Genomic DNA, 13,047 nt, shown 5'->3' on the forward strand with positions numbered 1-13,047 from the left:
CACTGAGAAAAAAATATAGTCAAAATTACCAGAATATGGTGAAATTTACCGTATTTCTGGCTCTATGGTAAAACCAAAATAATTTTTAATAAAGCACTTTGGTAATGATTTTAGTACAATTAATTATAAAATATGGTTTCATAAAAATGCACAAAAATTTGGTAAATGAGGTAAAATTTGCAATTATATCATGATACCTTAGTGCCTGGCATAAAAGCGATCAAGTTTTATTACGATGAGTCACGCGATCACGGGATTATGATGAGTTACATCATGTAATTATGATGAGTTATATCGTGTAATTATGCTGTGTTATATCATAGTGAAAATTAAACCATTTAAATCTCGATTACATGATTTAAAACTTGAACGAAAGCATGGTTCTATTTATCATATTCTGAAAGTTACGACCAATTCGCATGATATTACGGTTCTAAGTATCAATACTACGAATCAAATTTGAACCAATTTTTGTAAGAGTTTATTTTTGCCTCCTTTTTTCATCAAAGCAATAAAAATTTGTAAGGTATGTTATTTTACAAAACTAAATATTTTAAAATATTTTTAATTCCATAGAATTATATTATAAAATTATATTATTAATATAACCGAATAAATTAAGGAGTTAAAGTGATATATCTGTGTTGAAATAAATATTTTAGAAATATTTTTTATTTTATTCTCCCACAAAGATCTTTCATGTTATCATCCAACTTAAATAAAAACATTTTTAAGAGTTATCGTTATATTTTTTAAAAAAAAGTAGTTTTTTGTGAACTACAAAGATATAAACTAAAATTGTTTCAAGCTTCCAATTTATTATAATTACTATAAATGCTAAGAAATCCATTCTAGTTTGATCATTTCTATAAAGAAAAAACAATTTTATTTTTATAATAATTTTACAGCTCTAAGACTCCTTTGATTTGTAGTAGAAAAGTTTGAGAATTAAAAGCAGAAAAAAGTTTCCCGACATTTGAAGAGAGACTTTTTGAAGTGAAGCTCTAATTAATTTTAAGTGTGAACCTCATTTTTCTCGGAACAATTCTTTTCGAACAAATTCTGGAAAACCACGTCGTAATTTCTTTCTTTAAAAAAAATTCTCCAATGGAACAAAGTGATATGATATCGATATTTATTAAACTTTTTTGTAACCACAAAAAAACAGAAAGAATATTTAGAAAAAGAACGTTTTTATTTTAAAAAAAAGACTGACAGTTTTCATTTCATGTCCAAGTTTATATCTTAAAGTTCAAAATGTAATTAATGAACCTCTATGATTCTGAAGAGGAAATGTTTCCCTTTTTTCATCAAACATTATTTTTATATTCTGTAGAGTGCTTGCAATAATACTTTGTTTTTAAGCAGGGGACACTGTTATCCATTGAAACACAATCAAAAATGCATAACAATGTACAAACAAAATATCAATTGTAATTAAATCTGTGACAAACAAAAACAAGGCACTTATAAACTTCAATTTATTTTGTTTTTATGAAAGCTTTTATAATTCTAAAAAATATTTGTACGAAAAATGCTGCTATAAATATCATTTCTTAAATATTTACTGTTGAAGACTTATTCACATATTTAAAGCAGTTTTTTTATCGAAGAATTATTGGGAAAGCACTTATTCTATTAGTATTTTTTAAATTGATATTCTCTAGTTTTTAAAAAATCAAAACCTATGTTAGAAAAACATATTATCGAATGAATTAAAGCAATTATAAAACCCTTTTTAAATATTTTAGGAAATATTACTCATAAAACCAATTTTTTATTTCTGAATATTTTCCAAAGAAGAAACTTTTAGGATTCTCAAATTTTCTCAGTTTTTATATTTAAAAAATATAAACAAATATTAGATTCTTAGCCATGTTGTATTTACTTGATTAAAAAAGACTTAATTGGCTTTAAAAATATGTATATGGAAATAAAAGTCGACATATATGTTTCAAGCTCTCAAAAATAGGCACTCATTCTCTAGATTGCCAGACGTAAGTGGGGCTTTATTTTATGACAGTCATGGAAGAGTCGACCCAATTTTTGAGTTAATGATTGCCAATGTTCACCTCCGCAGCCTTGTAATTTTGAACTCGTTCCAAAGGCAAGGAAACTACTGGATCAATTATTAGGAAAAATTTCCCTCCTTGGAGGAGCTTTTAATGAAACTAACCGCATTTGCGTTACATGGAGAAGAAAGTCACGTTAGCCTAACGGTAAGGGGACTCTAACCCACAATCCTTCTACCACTGAGGATATTTTTCTTCAGCACTTTGGTCGTTGCGAGACGGGTGCTAAATTCAAATCTCACCCATTGCTGAAATTCGAACCCGGATTACCTCATTTTCAGGCAAGTGCTGTATCTCCTGATCCACCACGACTCGGTGAGTGGGATTTGAAATATAAAACGTAAAGTTGTCAGCGATATTTTAAATCACTTTCATTTCTTCGCATTCACGTCTGGCAAGTCTTGATAATGGGAGCCAATTTTTGAGCACTTGAAACATATTGATTTTAATTTCCATCTGCTTATTTTTAAAGCCTAGGAAGTTTATTTTAATCAAGTAATATCTTACCACTTCAGATTCTTGAGATTATTTATTTACTATGTTGCATTTGCTTAGTATATGGGTCATTTTGTAAATGGAAAGGCATTTGGAATAAATTTCATTCAAAAATTTATTCCAAGTGTGTTTTATTACTTTCAAGCATTTTAGCTGTAGTTGGAATGTTTCAGGCATGTAAAACCTAAAACAGCAGTGCACTTTTTGATTTGGAACATAAAATAAGGCATCAACTTAAATGTGCCTCATGTTTTTCTCTTTCATCAATGCTGAAATATGCTTAAATAAAAAATTATTTATATTATTATAAATGATAAAAATTAAATTTACATCCTGCTGATACTTATTAAAAATTGTAAGCTTTCATTCTTTTGATCATTTTATATTTCAAGTTAATGTTATTTTTTTGAAATGTTACATAACTTACACTCTTGTCAAATTTACACTTCTAATCAATGAAATTCCTTTTTTAACCTTTATAGCGAAGCTTAGTTAATAAAATAAATGGTAGGTAACATAGTGGGAAAAAATAAAAGATACAGAAGCTGTTTGTAGAGCTAAATTTTAAATGTTCTTGTATTGCAAATAATTGAATTTTAGTTATACAAATATTGATACCTACCTATATTTATTTAAATAAATTTAAAATATAATTAAATACTAAATGAACAGTCTAAGTTGAAGTTTAAGTTGAAAGAAATCTTCCTCATATTACTATCTAAAATTTAGCTTTAAAAGAAAAACATGAAAAAAATTAAAGTTCTTATTTTATAGTTGAGATGCAATCAGATAAATTAAAAGCATTGCAATTACAAAATAAAAATCGATGAAGGATATTTTTAACGTAAAATCATCTACATTTACTGTTAACTACAATGAGCATGGTAACACAGTGAAAGAGTACAAGAATGGGGGAAAATGCCAAACTATTTACTTGGACAGTCTCAGTTGAAAAGAAGAAATGTTTAAGCAAAACTAAAAAGCGTAATTTAATCTTTCCATGAAAAAATCCGATGAATATTGAAAGAATAAATTTAAAACAATTATGCTAATAGCAGAGAAAAAAATTCATAAGACGTCCTTCTCTTGTTAAAGATTTATTTTCTTAGAATAGAGCAAATTAAAGACAATTTTCAAAATGGTTACCTTATTTAAAAATAGTACATCCAGGGATACTTAAAAATAATACCATGGGATAGATTTTCACTAACTCAACAGAAAGAATTTAATTCAATAATTAAATGCAAAAATTCCCGGGACAACATTAATCTCTTTGAGTTTTACTTAAAATTAATTTTTAAACTGTATATTATATAAACTATGATAAATATTACATATAACACAACTTTCACAGCTAGATTAGTTCAAATTATTATCAATTAACAGTTGAATTGCAGCTAAATAAGAAGCAAAGAATGCTGGTACATGGTAATTTAGTTATATCTGACGTATTAAAGAACTATCACATAATTATTATTAAGTAATTATTATGTATCTGTATATTTATTAAAATCATTTAGTAAATTAATTTTAATGCTTAATTATTTTATTTAAAGCTTTATTTCAGCAATTAAAATTACTTTAACTCAAGAGGCACAAGGCTTTTGAAAATGACCCATGTCAATTGCATATTTAAGTCTTTTAGTATATTTTTCGTTAAGATTCCGCTTTTTCATAATTTGATATGAAAATTTTTAAAATCCATTATATAGTCTAAAAAGTAGTTTCTCAGAATACTTAATCACATATTTACAATACTTTGATCTACAATTACATTTATAGTTTAATAACACATTTACACAAAGAAAACAAATCTCCTAAAATTACCGTACTGTAAAGTAATTGCACTTCTGATTGAAAGAAAACAACATAATTATGTTTACTAAATTTTACAAAATTTTGATTTCACCATATTTAGCAATTTTAAAGCTTTTAATTAGTCGAATTTAGAGAAAGTGAAAATGCAAATAAAAATACAGATATATAACTTGAATTGAAGGATATTCTATTGTAAAGAAAAGAATAAAACCTGATCCACATTTACGCTAAAGTTCTTCTGAAGTAAAACTTTGTATCAATGAAAATTATTCAAAATAATAATTTTTCATTATATTGAAAATTCTAATTTTATATCAACTTTACACATAGTTTATTAACTTTCAGCTGTTCATCACTCATTTTCTCTCCATACTTCCTTTAATTACTGTCTAAAGCTCCTTTTAGCATCTTTCTTTTATTTTTAATTTAGTTTCGATTTTAACCTTTAAATTAATTTTTCGTTCCTGTTTGCAAGCTGTAAGCTAACATTTTCATTCTGGTTTCTTCTGGTAGTTAGCTCTAAACCCTTATAGAATGTTACTCGTATCCAAAACAAAACATTCATTAGTAAATGTTCTAGCAATTTCCTTCCGGAGTTCTCTAAGGTTCACCTATGAATGCAAGTGTGAGTAGATTAATAATATTACGATATAGATACAGAAATAAATATAAAGATAAATATAGAGCGAATTAACTACAACGTTTCGGATGAAATAACGGATAATAAATGTGATATGAATGTAGAATCTGTTTATTTAAGAATTTTCTATTCTACACTTCACGATCATTTTATTTATTTTCTATTCCGCCTTGTGAGAAAATAAAATAAAATAACAAAATGAAAGACTTCTAAATTAATAAAAATAGAGTCCTACTTTTCTGATTTATTTGTCAAATCAAGCTATACATCACAGGCTCAGATGAATAATAAAAAGAATCACTATACCAGTGATTCTCAACCAGTGTGCCGCGGCACTTTTGTGTGCCGCCAAATTCTAAAAATGTGCAGCCAAATATTAGAAAAGATACAATAACAATTACAATGCTTTTTTTATTATGAGTAAAGTTTAAATTAAGGAAAAGTGTATATATATAAAATATTATATATATATATATATATATATATATATATATATATATATATATATATATATATATATATATATATATATATATATATATATATATATATATATATATAGGGCGATTCTTTCGTTACGTGTGTTACTTTTACACGACATATTTCAACTTTAACACTTATTATAATAAACTTGTTAGATATTTTTTATGTTTTTCTTAATTTGTTGTTAAATCTATATGTGTTGTAAGTTTTCAAAACGAAGATTGAAGGCGCAAATTAATTTGATGTTGAAAAAAAAAATTTCTGAAATTTTGTTACGTGTGTTACCCTTTATAATGCTAGATATTTGAAACCTTGAATATATTCATTTAATTCTGTGAAGTATAAAGGCAAAAAATTAAGATATTTTCTTTTATAGAGAGATACAATATCGAAGCTGTGTTTAGTGATTTTTAAAAATTTCTTGCAACAGTAAAAACTTCTTTATTTTGGTGAAATTGGTGCGTTACGTGTGTTAACTGAACGTTACGTGTGTTACCCTCTGTGAATATTTCAACTGAGAAGTCATAAGTGTTGCACTAAAACATTTATTTATTTTAATTTAGCAGAAGAAAAACAATTTATTTTAGCAAATAAAATAGTTAATGGTCTGGAAAGATGGTTGTAGCCCTTCTTTATACTGGTTTAGAGAGTAAAACATAGCAAATCTTAGGCACATCTATTCCTTCAAAATCATTTCTGTTTGGAAACAAAAATATGCATATTTTCCAATTATTTTATGCAAATATTGCATTTTAGGTTTACAAGCATGTGCATTTGCGTCAATAATGTTCCCGAGATAGAGCATATGTTGTTTTAATTTCAATTATAGGAGCACTTCTGATCAGGAGGGAACAGAAATTGACTTACTGACTATTTGTGTGCCAAAATGTGCATCTATGCATCTTATTCAAGTATCTAACGATACTTATGCATAGATTTTATGCTTTGTATTACCGTTGCCATGCATTGATCTTTTCAATTAATATCTTTATTTCCTTTTGGCTAATATATAATACTGTTGTATTAGGCATGAGTTGATTGGTTAGCTTTGCAAACAACACTGGATAGCAAATAAATTTTTTTGTATAACAACACAATGATATAAATAACTTTGCTTTTTGCTTCGCTTTCAAGATTTTGTACTACAAACCTATCCCATAGAAGGAACTTCTGCATGTGATATCGTAAAATATTTCCAAATTAATTTCTTTTTTTATATTTTGATTGACAAAATATGAAATAATTCAACCATATATTTATTTTTAAATTCTTAACTTGACTTATTACTATAGAAGGTTTCTGTTAGCTCATCTTCTGAAGTAGAATCATTTTTAAACAGTCTTAAAATAAAAGTGTAGACATTGTTTCACCTTTGTCTTTGCCTTAGGAAAATATTGTAAAGGACTCTATTTTAAACTCTTTAGGAGAGTATCGTCTAAGGAAACAGCTGCTGTGAATAACGGAACTGTGGCTGGATAGCATAATGCTGATTGAAATTCGTTTTGATATTCAAAAGAATATGCCATTGCAAAGTCAACTTGAATTTCCCTGGTTTTAATGCTAGATATGTTTGTTTGGAAAGTATCACCTCGGATTCTTTTAACTCTTACGTATTATTGAAAGTTAGTCCAATTTTCAAGAGTTATTTCAAAACATTCTTCTTGCACATTTGCCATTATATATTTTTTATTGTGAGCTATTGTCATCTTTTTCTCATCGTTACCAAACTACAATAAATGATGGTTAGAAACCTATAACAAGCAATGAGAAATTTTTGTAAGTATCAGAAGCACCCTTCCAACAATTAGATCCAAAATTTCTTTTACTTTATATACATAAATACTTCTACCATCACCGTGTATTGTCATAAACTTAATTTTAGCCTTCCAGTTAAAGAATAAAAATTTCATGATATTTGTTTTGATTCTAAGTTTTACAGTAGCAATAAATTTTTTAGTCATAAAGCACTAAATATGGAAAATTAAACAATGTTTAGGATGTAACTGACAAAAATCAGTATAAGCCTCTCTTAGGAACATTGTTAGATAGTTCTTTCGTTTTATTGCCCGTTTTTCCCCGTAATAATCCTGAGAACCAGCTCTTGTTTCAATACAAGCATAATAAACAATCTAACTTTTGAAGAAAATCCATTTATTAATAATTAAGTTCATCTGAAATACTTAGTGGTGAACCCTTTACATCATTATCAATCTGTTTTGAAAGTTCAAGTCTAACTTTCATTATTTCCTTATTTTCTTTCCTTTGAAGTGCAGAATCTTATGCTCTTTTCTTTTTTTCTTCATCTTCTTATTCTTTTAAATCCAGATAAAGACACTATTTTAAGCTTATCCATTTTATAATAATCTAGCAAATGCAGTCGAAATATTCTACTTAAACATAAACGTATAAAAAATAGAAGTTTGGGAAAACAATTTCCAAAAGTTTCAAAATTATCGTCTTATTATGCTGTTTTTTTATTAATGCTTATACCGACCTGATTTTACAAAAAACCACAATCTTACAATTCCGTATTTGTGGCATTGAAGTTGCTCAGCGGTTATAAAAAATGTCCGAACATGATTTAAATCTTTTACTGAAAATAAATAAATAATTAAAGTGTATAAGTACCTCTAACACACATAACAGTAACGCGCGTAACTTTTCGTTACGTGTGTTACCTTGAATAAAATTAATTATAAAATTTTAACTATTGGCAGTTTTAATTCGAGAATTTTTTCCATTGCATATCTTGTCTTCTTAATTTATAAAACAAAAAATTTTTAAATTTTCTTTTCTACTAAAGTTTTTACAGAAAAAAATGCAAAATTATGTTACGTGTGTTACTGGGAAATTAGACTATCTTGATTAATCGACTTTCAAACAAGCAAAAAAATTTAGGCCAAATTAAAACAATACATTAAACAATTATAAAAGAGTAAAATAGTTATATTTATTACTAAAAACTATTTTATTGCTCTTTAATATTTTAAGAACTCCATTGGAATATAACATAACAAAGAAGAGAACTCCTGTTAAAATTCATAGTGTTCCACCTTTTGTTAGAATTCACATAAATATTTTTTGTAATTCAAAAAACTATCTTAACTATTAAAAAATGCACATCTTCTAGATTCCGAAATTGCGTCATTTTTGATTTTACGATAATTTTGAAAATTTAGTCACTCAGGACCACTTTTCGTGGAATCGCCCTATATATATATATATATATATATATATATATATATATATATATATATATATATATATATATATATACACTACCGGTCAAAAGTTTGCGAAAATTTTGAAATCTACGAAAAAATGGTCTAAATTCAAATGTTTATAGAACTGCGAAAAATCAGTCAAATTGCATGCAAATTTGATATGTTCTAAAGTGAATCCTCTACATTTAGTTACATATGATCAAATTGCAATACTTTATTTTTTGCGATCTGAATCCAGCTTTTCATCATGGGTTGTTTCTATGGTGAAAAAAGTTGCTAAGTTTGAACACTTGCCAAACATGCAAAAAAAATTTTTTGTACTTTCTGTTAATGGAAACTAGTTATTTGAACCGTTCTGTGTAAGCCCTCAAAATTTCAAATCGTTTCGATTTGTTTTGACAAAGTTATAGAATTTTGAAAAACATGTGTACTTTTCTCAATTTTTGAGCATCCCACATATGCAGTCTTTTAGTCTATACTTCTTCTACCAAAGAGCTTTTTAATTTTAATGTTTTCGATATTTTCAAGTAATTAATATTGATTATAAAACAAATACTCTTATTCATTATTGTAACTATTATTGTTTATATTTATTGTTTATATTTATTGCTTATATGTATTAGTTTTGTTGTGATATTTTTACTTTACATTAAATTAAAATAAAATGTTATAACAATAATTACATAAATAATTCTAAAACAATAATATCAATAGTATAAAAAATTTGCATTTTTACTAAACTATTTTATTTACAACAGGTCAAATATTTAACATATTCTTATTCGTATTTTGTAATTAAATAAATTAACATTTAAATCTTAAATTCCTCGAACCATCCACCTTTTGCTTTTATTATAGCCTTACATATGCGTGGCATTCGATCGAACAAACCATTAATCACTTCAAGTGATATAGAGTTCCATTCCTGTTGTAAAATGTCCCATAACTGATTTCGATTCGAAATATCAGAGTATCGTTTGCAAGAACAAACAAATTTTCAATGAAATGTGACATTTATGAGATATTGTTTTAATTATATTCATAATAAATTCTTTGTAATTGAAATAATAAATAAGAATATTTGTTTTATAATCAATATTAATTAGTTGAAAATATAGAAAACATTAAAATTAAAAAGTTCTTTGGTAGAAGGTGTATAGACCAAAAGACTGCATATGTGGAATGCTCAAAAATCGAGAAAAGTACACATGTTTTTCAAAAATCTATAACTTCGTCAAAACAAATCGAAACAATTTGAAATTTTGAGAGCTTGCACAGAACGGTTCAAATAACTATTTTCCATTAACAGAAAGTACAAAAAAATTTTTTTGCAAGTTTGGCAGGTGTTCAAACTTAACAACTTTTTTCACCATAGAAACAACCCATGATGAAAAGCTGGATTCAGTTCGCAAAAAATAAAGTATTGCAATTTGATCATATGTAACTAAATGTAGAGGATTCACTTTAGAACATATCAAATTTGCATGCAGTTTGACTGATTTTTCGCAGTTCTATAAACATTTGAATTTAGACCATTTTTTCGTAGATTTCAAAATTTTCGCAAACTTTTGACCGGTAGTGTATATATATATATATATATATATATATATATATATATATATATATATATATATATATATATATATATATATATATATATATATACAATGTTACGTATACAATATACAAGTATATATACAATATATATATATATACACACTGTTAAGGCAATCCATGCCTTAACAGTGTGAACATCTTTGTCGGCGATTGTCTTGTTTCTGACAGTCTTAAAATAAATTAAAATAAGAAGGAAGTGTTTAAATTGTCTTTGACAATTTTAAAAAATTTTAAAATAAGTATGAAATTTAATGATTATTAAAATTATTTATTAACAAAAGAAAGCAAGCTAAATATTGAATTTCAAACTTAAATAAAAGCTAATCATTAAAGTAAACTACGAAATTAAAAATTAAAAAAACAAATTAACAAAGAATAACTGACAAAAAAATACGCTAACAATTAATAATCAGCAAAAAAACTAGTTGACAAGAAATCACAAAAAATAACAGTTAATACATATAGAAAACAAGCTAACAATTAATAACTAGCAAAAAAAAATACCTGCTACTAACTAATAAAAAATTAGTCGAAAAAAATCATTAATCCCTTAATAAACGCGCTTTTGTAGTACATATTATTTTATTTCACATTCAAAATTATTATCACAAAATATTTAACACAGTGGATTATAGGTATGTAAACAACTTATAAACTAATTTTTTTCATTGTGTGCCGTCAAATGTCGAAATAGTTAAAAGTGTGCCGCCCTCCAAAAAAGGTTGAGAATCACTGCACTATACCATAGAATATAGACACCTATAATGGAAAGATAAGTAAAGGCATTTATATGAGAAATATTTAAGGCATTTATAAGATATTTAGTTTCTTGAAGTACCTTCGCAAATAAAGCAGTATTTGTGAATATCAGTAGATGTTATCTTATTGTTATAGGGTTATCTTGCTTTAACTATTAATATAACTATTCAATTTATATTCAAAACTTTATTTCACAGATTAGAAAAATCTTTCTTTTATGGCTACCGTGGTTACTCAGAATGCAAAGACCTGGCCACAAGGTCACCAGAAGGGATCTCTTCAGGAGTACCAAAATTAGAGAAATGGAGCTTAAAGAACGTTCATCCAGAACCCTTCTCACTAATATCATAGATGGCGGTGGTGCAAGCGGAGAAGAAGACTTTCGAGCAGGTAATGCAACATCTTCATCATCCCCAGCATTGCAAAGAGGGCAGACCGATCGAGGCTATTCTAATGTTCTTATTGGAGGATCGAATCATGGATCCATGGTCCATACATGCATGCACGCTGATGTAGAACTTTCTGCCATTTTACGGGAGCTTAAAACGATTACTTCCAAATACCGGAAGGATGATATAGACGCAGAAGTTGTGTCAGACTGGCAATTTGCGGCCATGGTTGTCGATAGAATTTGTCTGATTAGCTTCACTGTATTTACTGTGGCATCCACAGTGCTATCTCTGGGATCTGCACCACATTTAATGGCCTAAGCGTTGATTAGAAGATTAAAATTTATTGAAGAGTCGCGTGAGATGAATGTTATTTATTGCAATGTAGATTTAAATATCTTATAACCTACAATTTAGTATAATATATACGAAACAAATTGCGAATAATTATCATAAAAGTTCTACATTACAGTAAATATTATGTATTGCAATGTAGATTTTAATATCTTATAATATACCAGTATTAAATGCTTTTTGAAACAAATTATAAATTATTAATAAATGTCGTTTATATAATAACTGTTCTAGATGGCAAAAGAATGTTACTTCTTCTAAGGTGAGCTCCAGTACTTTATGATCTTCAAACATTTAAATATTTAAATTTTCAAATATTTATGCAAAATAAACAAAAATTGTCAATAAATATTATTTCAGTTGTAAATATTCTACATTGCAATAAATATTGCTTATTGCAATGTAGTTTTCAAGATGTTATATCTTACAAATATAGGAAATTCAATTTAATATTCGGAGAAATAAGGTGGTTGTAATTCAACTTAAACTTTAATCATAAACAATCATATTAGAAGTACAATGAATTTAGTTAAGAATAGTGTGAGATGAATGTTATTTATTGCAATGTAGATTTAAATATCTTATAACCTACAAATAAGTATAATACATACGAAACAAATTGCCAATATATCATGAAATACTACATTTAAATAAATATCATGTATTGCAATGTAGATTTAAATATCTTACAATATACAAGTGTTAGATGGTTTATGAAACAAACTATAAATTATTAATAAATGTCGTTTACTTAATAACTGTTATGCATGGCAATAATTGTTATTTTCTCTAATGTGAGCTCCAGTACTTTATGATCTTCAACTATTTAAATATTTAAATTTTCAAATATTTATGCAAACAAAACAAAAATTATCAATAAATATTATTTCAGTAGTAATTATTCTACATTGAAATAAATATTCATTATTGCAATATGGTTTTTTCTATGTCTTATAACCTACAAATATAGGAAATTTAATATTTAGAGAAAATAGTGTTGTAATTCGACTTAAACTTTAATTAAAAACAATTATATTAGAAGTACAATAAATATAGTTAAGAATAGGTGTAAGATGGATGTTATTTATTGCAATGTAGATTTAAATATTTATATAATACAAATAAGTATAATATATACGAAACGAATTGCTAATATGATATAAAAGTTCTACATTATAATAAATATCATGTATGGT

General features: G+C 26.4%; 1 protein-coding gene across 3 annotated transcripts in view; it reads left to right on the plus strand.

Annotated features, from left to right (window-relative positions):
• Positions 1–12,721, plus strand: part of LOC107447394 (neuronal acetylcholine receptor subunit alpha-7-like) — a 414,295-nt gene extending 401,574 nt beyond the window's left edge. For 2 of the 3 annotated variants that reach the window (XM_087165901.1, XM_087165900.1), the window contains exon 9: positions 11,306–11,948. In XM_087165901.1, coding sequence (XP_087022027.1) covers positions 11,306–11,818 — 513 coding nt within the window. In that variant the 3' untranslated portion in view covers positions 11,819–11,948. Of the gene's footprint in view, positions 1–11,305 lie in introns of all 3 variants that reach the window. The other variant, XM_087165899.1, reaches the window with a different exon arrangement.
• The last annotated feature ends 326 nt before the right edge of the window (positions 12,722–13,047 follow it).

This window comes from Parasteatoda tepidariorum, chromosome 6 (assembly GCF_982258835.1).
Source record: "Parasteatoda tepidariorum strain Cologne lab strain chromosome 6, Ptep-v5.0, whole genome shotgun sequence".
NCBI classification, from domain to species: Eukaryota; Metazoa; Arthropoda; class Arachnida; order Araneae; family Theridiidae; genus Parasteatoda; species Parasteatoda tepidariorum.